Source organism: Chenopodium quinoa, unplaced genomic scaffold, assembly GCF_001683475.1.
Source record: "Chenopodium quinoa cultivar QQ74 unplaced genomic scaffold, ASM168347v1, whole genome shotgun sequence".
In the NCBI taxonomy this organism is placed as follows: Eukaryota; Viridiplantae; Streptophyta; class Magnoliopsida; order Caryophyllales; family Amaranthaceae; genus Chenopodium; species Chenopodium quinoa.
Window position 1 is genome coordinate 1,161,051 of NW_018744878.1, and position 8,087 is coordinate 1,169,137.

Consider the following 8,087-nt stretch of genomic DNA (forward strand, 5'->3'; position numbering starts at 1 on the left):
TTCTTAGAAAGTTTCAGACTTTCAGATACTGTTTCTTGGTTGTATGGTTGTTAATTGAGTTACAGACATGATAACCTTACGAGGAAAAGAGTGATTCGTAATGATCAGGCAAAGCCAAAGAACTTGTGTGATTCAGAACAGAATCCCGGCTAATGATTGAATGATGCGATGGAATGTTCTGATGAAATTCTTTGCTGCTTTTATTTTCAGCATGACAATATTCAGCTGAGACCTAGCAGAAAGCGCTGAATTATTGGCTTACACCAGGCTTAGAGTTAAAGTAAGTATGCAACTGGTTGGGATTTTTGGACAAAGAGATACAGAGCTATCTGAACTGCTTGGAGCTCTGACAAAAGCAAAATCTATCTGATGTTCTTCGAAGATAATGTCATCACTGTATCTAGTTGCAGAGGAAGGAAAGATGTTTATTTCAAGTAAGAAATGCAAAACTAGTGAAACATTGTACAAGGAAGCTGTCTTTAGTGTGGCGAGTATAAGATGATTGACTTGATCCTGTGAGATAAATGTTGTTCTTAACTCTTGTTACTCCATGCTACAGCTATCGTTTCTGGATTTTATAGTTAGTCGCAGCTTATCTGCTATTATCGTTATACTAAGACTGCAGAAATTGGCTTTGTTAATTCAGTAAAAACCTTGCTGCGGTGGATACAGTTGTGATTGAGGTGATTCAAAACTGAGCTTGGTTGCCTTCAGTTACAAGAATCCACAGATGCAGCTAGAAATACCTAGGAAAATTCTATGTTACGAACATCTCTTTTATTTTCAGTGAATCTGCTCCCAGATGGTCATGTATATTATGTGGACTACGAGTATCAGAAATTTACGCTCCCAAATGAAAGGCTTATATATACAGTATATGATTTCAGTCCCTAAATCCATTGTGACTGCTACTCTTGAGTTCCTAGAAACCCAAAACTAGAAAGGAAAAAGTAAAGAAAACCAGGCAATCCTTACATTAAGTTAGATTAAGTTAAATGACAGCTGCAATACAGTATTGGTTTACAACTGAATCCAAAAATTAATTACAGAGTAGATGTCTAAAACAAAGGCAACTTTTACATCTGTTATAGTGTTATTACATAGTAACAAAAATGACAGTACTTGCACCGTATACGTAAACCCAATGCAGATATTTATCAGCAAAAGATATACGGAGTATTAATCTCCTAGTTGACTAGTTCCAACAGATAATCATTATAAACTCAGTTTCTTGGATCGAAATCAATTCTTCTCCAATCACGCTACCCTCTATCATAAGATTGCCCTGCAAAAAAAAAAAAAACAATGAATAACATTACTGCAAAATAAATCACAAATGTCTTACTTGATTGGTAAGCCAATCTTAAAGAACACAAGAAACAAACTCTCAACCATCAATTACAGCCCCTTGCATCCTCCTGCCACCTTTCTGCATTACAAATCAAACATATCATAAGAAATGAATATCTAGTAAACTAATACATTTAACAAACCAACCTACAGAAACAAGCTTATCCTGCTATAACATACCAATCACAAGGGGCAGAAGTAAAGCAATCGAGGCAAGGAGCCATTACAATACAATCAAAGAAAATCACTCGGGTTTTGATCTTAAAAAACCCATTTGATCAATTAAGTCTTGTAGATCCTCACCCCAATTTGAAGGATCTGGCACCAGGTCCTCTACTGGTACATCCACCTCTTGTTCGTCGCCAACATAACCTTCCCCCTCGCCTAACAAGTCCTCACTCAGTAGCTCTTCCCAGCTAATCTCATTAACATTTCCCAAATTTGCACCAACTGATGAGGGAATTGGAGCAGGTTCCAATATTGGCTCCTTAACATCACTGCTTGACTCATCATCCAATGCAGCTGAGAACAAAGTCTGGATTTCTGATTCAACAGATGCCAACCCTTCAGTAGCTTCGACTGCAGCTGATAGCACTTCTTCTTGCAAGCTCTCTGCACTTGGACTAGCTGTTAACCTCCTTTTCCTTCCAATCTCGATGCCTTCAAACACTCTACCCTGCTCATTATGTTGCATCAAGTTCTGTACAAAGGCTGGGTTTGTAAGGGCTTTGGCTAGAAATGTCATCATCTGTTGCTGCTTTCTCTCAGTAGACTGAAGTCGAGACTCCATAGTGCGGATTTGCTCCCTAGAGACTTGCTGCTGCTGTCGTAGCTTCACAAGTTCAGCCATCAACACATTACGATCTCTCCTTAGTCGTTCCATCTCACCATCCAACCCATAGTGACCTATCTCAACACAAGCTCCTCCTTGGTGTTGAATATTTTGTCCAACATTTCTCCTCCTCTTGATTTTCTTTAACAAATGCTTTTGCCCTCCTAGAAAACCTTCATTTGCAAATTCCCAGCGATCAGGATCAACCTTTCTGAAACCCTGAAACATTTGAAATTAACAACTGGTAAGCTACTGGACTTTAAAGATAAACATTATTTAAGGTAGCTATCTCGATTGAGAAAGTGTATGATGATATCCGCAATTCATCAGTCTCACAGACATGATCACTAAAACCACTAGCCATCCATGTGTGTGAGATTGATCAATCTCGAATATTAACATAGACTTCCTTGGTTCAACCATATCACACCAGCAATGACATCAGAGAAGTCTCAACTTTTAATCATCTTGAACATATCACACCAACAATTGACACCAGAGAAGTTTCAAGCAATCTTCAGTGCAATGATTCCATCAAATCTTCATATCCTAGAAGAATGATCACAACCAATAGTAACAACTTGAAACGATCCGACAGATAAATGGAGCTAAATTTGCAGTCACATGAAAGAAAAATTACAGATAAATCAAGGGTATATATCAAAGTTGAAAGGTCCTTTAAGCAGCAAAAACCAACTCAGGCACAGAACCTCAGAAAATATCTTCCTTGTAATGATCAACTCTGAAGCATATTACTAACAAACAGGTAGCAGGCAACACTTCAACCCTACAAGTATCAGCAAAATAAACATTAATCATGTTGAGAACTTTACATTTCTCACAATACGCTCATAATAAATGAGCAATTTTTAATCTCTAATTGTACCCATATCAATTACTTAAACCCTAATGATATGTTAAAAAAAAAAAAAAAAAAAAAAAAAAAAAAAAAAAAAAAAACTTTCAACCAACAATCCAGCTAAAAAATTACAGGTTCAGATAAAAATTTCAACAAACACATGATACCCAAAACCCTGAATCAAATAAGAAAAGTATCACCCAGAAAATATTAATCGAATAACACAGAATTTCATACAAGCATTTTACCAAACAAATGATACCCAAATCAATTACCCAAACCCTAAATCAAACAACAAAAGTTTCACCCAAATATGAGCAAAACCCAGATCAAGTAACACATAATGCCACACAAGCATTTCAACAAATTCATGATACCCAAATCAATTGCACAAACCCTAAATCAAAAAATTCAAACAACAAAACTTTCCTACAACAAAAATCCAGGTCAAATACAAAATTTCACACAAACATTTCAACAAACACTTGGTAGGCATTAAATTAAAACCCCAAAAAAGAGAAAAATCTTACTTACATAAGTATTCAGCTGACGAATAAAGCTGGAAAAATTGTTATGCTTGAAAAACTTGGGCAAAAGCAAAGTAGAAAACTTGATAGAATCCCAAACAATGAAGCTATTACGAGCTTTACTCCAAGAAACAATAGTATCCGTCGAAGGGTCTTCCACCATATCAAAAATCTTGATCAAAAATGGAGGTGGGCCCATTTCATGGAGCCCTTCCATGGGTCTAGCAGAGAAGCTTGATACTGATGAAGACGATGAAATTGATGATCCTGTACCCGCGTTACATGGGATAGTTACCTCTTCTTCCTTAACAATCACATTTTCCATTTTTAGCTGAAAAACAGAGCAATCCCTAATTCTGTAAATTGGGAAAAATTAAGGGGTTTTAATTTTAATTGAAGATGGATTAATTCTGGGTTTTGGGGTTTAATTGTAGTTTGATAGTTGGAAGATAATTTAATGGCGGGAGAAAGATGGGATGTGGGGTTGAAGAAGGTTCTAGATTGAGGAGAGAGAAAAAAAAAACAGGGGAATTATGAAGGATCTAAGGATTTCTCTACTTCTCTTGGAAGTTTCTTACTCACTGTTTTTTTGAAATTATTGTGCTTTTTTTGGGAAATTTTGACAAAATAAAAAGATAATTATGGAGATGTAGCCAAGTGTAAAGTAGTGGGGTTAGATTTTGATTTTTTGATTATATCTTTGTGAAGTTCTGGAAAGTTCTGAAATTTATGAGAAGTTGACAACTGGGTTCAAGCATTATTTTAGACCGTTGGATCATTGTCTGGTTTACCCCCTTTTTTTTATGATGATTGAAATTGACATTAAAACGACCCGTTTGGTAGGTGATATTCGACTATTTGTAATATTCCGTATTACGGAGTATAAATTTATAACCGAATACAATTTTTATTCCCTTCGTTCTTAATTAATTGATGTAATTAAAGTTATTCAAAAAAAAAAAATTGATGTAATTAAAGTTAATACACATGTCAATGTATCAATTTGACTTTTAATTTATACGGAGTATGATTTAATATTAATTATTAAAAATACAAAATTGTTAATATTAGAGGTGATCAACGGACGGGTTCGGGTTGAGTCAAGGCAAGAAAAATCATCCCGCCTGCAGGCCATCTCGGGATTTTCGAGCCATGTCGAGCTGAATTTGATTAGCTCTAATTAAACTTCAACAGAGTTCCGCAAAAAAAAAAAAAAAATAAAGTTAATCCATAAGCAGTTTAAAAACAATGTCATTAATTAATTTAGTTTAGAGGTTTGTGGTACTTTTATTTAAATCTAGTAAGGTTTGATTGCAAGTGTTATAGATCTTATTTTACGAAATAAAATAAAATACTTATATTGGAGGAAAAATGAGCTTATTACTAAGCTACTAACTGTCCCTTGTAATGGAAACATTGATGAATTTTTATGTGTCTCAATGTAAGGCACAATTATTCAAATTTTATCTGTTTATGAAGTGATGATGAGTACTACTGCCGTGTCAAACCTGCAATTGCAATTCATGTGTCAATGTAATGTCCTAAAAATTCCCGACGTTTAAGAGCGGATTACCACATTTCTTTCTTTGCACGTGTTGGGCCGTGGAGGCCCATAAATTGGAGGCCCATAAATTTCTGAATTCAAGCCTTTTAAGATCACTGCTAGTACAGTACAGTACTAGGACAACTTTATGGATCAGCTCCTAGACTGAACCCATCTACTAAGATCATTCCCCCCTAACATTAATTGGGGCAAGGATCAGTTAGTTCATTCGCCCCAAAACAAGTTGGCTCCTAACTCTGTTCATTTTCTGAAGTATGAACCACTATTATTGGCCATATACCTGTTCTCTTTAGTTCAATTCAATTTAATTCAGTTCAAATCTGTTCAGTTCAATTCAGTTCTAATTTCCTTCTCTCAAAAACAATTCATTTTATCTCTATTTAGTTTAGTTCAGTTCAGTTCAGTTTAATTCAGCTCGATTAAGTAAATCAAAACAGGACCTAAGTTTGTTCTCTATGCATAAATTTAACCAAGAATTTTGGTGAAAGTTGTATATTTTTAAAGTAGTTTTGAAACAAACACATAACTTAAAATTGATGGTATGTGGGAAGTATTATAAAAAAAATTTAAAATTAAACTATAAGACCCTGTTCTCTTCACCTTAAAAAAAATAATATTAAGTAAAAATAATTTTAGTTCAGTAAAAATAAGTTCAGTTCAGTAAAAATAATTTCAGTTCAATAAAAATAAGTTCAATCCAGTAAAATTCAGTTTTCTTAAATAAGAATTATAATAGAAAATCAGTAAAAATAATTTCAGTTCAGTAAAATTAAGTTCAGTTCAGTAAAAATAAGTTCAGTTCAGTGAAAATAATTTCAGTTCAGCAAAATTAAGGTGAATCAAACAGGGCCTAACTTCTTTATAATCAATACATAAAATTTAATTTAAACAATGATAATTTATAAATATACATTATTGTATTTGTGATTAATCCAGGAAATACTTAACATATTACTGCCTCCGTTATAATTTATTTACAATGAATATTTTTTCTTTCCTTTTTTTCAATTGTCATTTCTTTTTATTTCTTTTCTCATCACATGCAACTTTAGTTATTCTTCTCTTTCTTTTTACACAAAGTTTTATATGCAGCTGGCCGCACCGTACGGCCAGCTGCAATATAATTTTTTTTCTCTCTTCTCTATCTCCTATTCTCTTTCCTGTTTTCTTCTTCCCACCTAAACACACCCCTTCTCTTGAACTCTCTTCTATCTCTCCTTTCTCCTCTTTCTCTCTGCTATTTTCATCTTCTCTAGTTAGCCCACTTAAATTAAACAAGTTAAATGGAGCAACGGTGGTAGGGGGTAAGGAAACTCCTCGTACTCCGTCGCCGAAAAACAAGATAGAGGTTTTAAGGCCAAATTTAGCCATGAAAACTCTAGATCTAGAGTATTTATAGCTGAATTTGGCCTTTTTAGCCATATTTCAAGTGTAATTTGAAGCCAGTATTAATTTTGAGGTATTTGTTCGATTTAATTTTTTTTTTACCAATTTTAATTTATTTTATGGTTGTGGGTTCGGTTTGGTTGGATCTAGGTGTAGTTGTTAGTGGTACGGGAGTTAGTGGTGGTGTGGTGGAGTTTAATGTTTTGAGGACGGCGGTTGAGAAAGGTTGGTGTTGTTGGTGGTTACGGTGAGTTTGGGTGTGGGTAAATGGTTACTAGGTCGGGGGCTATTAGGGGTTACTAGGTTGGTCAGGGGTTACTAAGGCTTACTAGGTCGGTTAGGGGTTACTTGGGGTTACTAAGGGTTACTAGGTCGGTTAGCGGTTATTTGGGGCTACTAGGTCGGTTAGGGGTTACTTGGGGTTACTAGGTCGGTTAGGGGTTACTTGGGGTTACTAGGTTTGTTAGGGGTTACTTGGGGTTACTAGGTCGGTCATGGGTTACTAGGTCTGTTAGGGGTTACTTGAGGTTACTAGGTTAGGGGTTACTAGCTGGTCGGTCAGGGATTACTAGGTCGGGGGTTACTTAATCAAGGGTTATTAAGTCAGTCAGGGGTTACTTTGTCTTGGGGGTTACTAGAGAGGTCACTTAAGTGGGGTTACTTGAGGGGTTACTGATATGACACCTTGCCGCACCGTGCGACCAGCCACACCAGAAACGCGTTGTTCTTTAATTTTTATACTCACAAACAAATTTTATCTAGATTTTGATAAATACTCCGTATAAAATATCACATCATTTGTAAATAAATTAAAACAAATTTTTTGTTATTCATAAATACTACGGAGTAGTATGTATTGATAAAATACAAAAGTCAAAATAAAGATACATTAACCTACCACCTTACGTCATAACGTCCATATTGGAGTGAAAGGTCGTCCAAAAAAAAACTGCACCTTAGACACGTATTACGTATTATTGGGTTGGCACTTTTGTTGAGAACAAATTAAGGAAAGACATGCTTAGTTGAAAAAGGTGGAAAGTGCCTTAGATATTTAGGTTTATGTCTTCTTGATGGGGTTGTAGTACAAGTAACATTATTTAGTTGGCAATTGATAAAGTATATATGCCAGTAATGCCACTTCCAAACAGGTCAAAAAAAACATTATTAATTTGTCAAACATCCATTTTTGATACAAGTTAGATCGACACCTGAGTTATTTCTCTATCTCCTAAACTCGAATTTCACTTCTCCGTCTTATATCTATTTCATCGCTTAATTGCTTACTTTCTATGATTTCACATTAGGGTTTGTTCTCATTGACTAAACTCAGCTGAATTGAACTGAACTGAACTGAACTGAATTGAAATGAATATTTTATAAGAGAAGGAAATTAGGAGTTGGAATGAACTGAACTAAACTGAACTGAAAGTAAACGTAAGAGAACAAACCCTTAATTTATTTATTTATGATCATAAATCAATCTCGTTGATGGCTATTATATGATCATTATAGTATAGTATTACATAGTAGCAGTTGTTTGTACATTGAATTGGTCATTACAATTTC

At 34.9% G+C, this 8,087-nt stretch overlaps 1 protein-coding gene across 4 annotated transcripts; it reads right to left on the reverse strand.

Moving 5' to 3' along the window:
• Window positions 1-951: 951 nt before the first annotated feature.
• On the reverse strand, window positions 952-4,189 carry LOC110705424 (heat shock factor protein HSF30-like). Of its 4 annotated transcripts, none has more exons than XM_021883288.1 (4): window positions 3,576-4,189; window positions 1,531-2,401; window positions 1,393-1,429; window positions 952-1,285 (listed from the first exon to the last, which is right to left on the reverse strand). In XM_021883288.1, the coding sequence occupies exons 1-2, from the start codon at window positions 3,891-3,893 to the stop codon at window positions 1,595-1,597; spliced, it is 1,125 nt and encodes a 374-aa protein (XP_021738980.1). In that variant the 5' UTR covers window positions 3,894-4,189; the 3' UTR covers window positions 952-1,285; window positions 1,393-1,429; window positions 1,531-1,594. The 4 variants fall into 4 exon arrangements, with proteins under 4 accessions (XP_021738980.1, XP_021738981.1, XP_021738979.1 ...); XM_021883289.1 differs by having other exon boundaries at window positions 1,654-2,401; window positions 3,576-4,188; XM_021883287.1 differs by having other exon boundaries at window positions 952-1,429.
• Between the last annotated feature and the right edge of the window lie 3,898 nt (window positions 4,190-8,087).

Excerpts from the sequence above, each read along its gene's own strand:
- LOC110705424 (XM_021883288.1), bottom strand. The coding sequence starts at position 3,893 with ATGGAAAATGTGATTGTTAAGGAAGAAGAGGTAACTATCCCATGTAAC. Across the intron at positions 2,402-3,575 it reads TTCGTCAGCTGAATACTTAT|GGTTTCAGAAAGGTTGATCC; the intron begins GTAAGTAAGATT and ends CAAATGTTTCAG.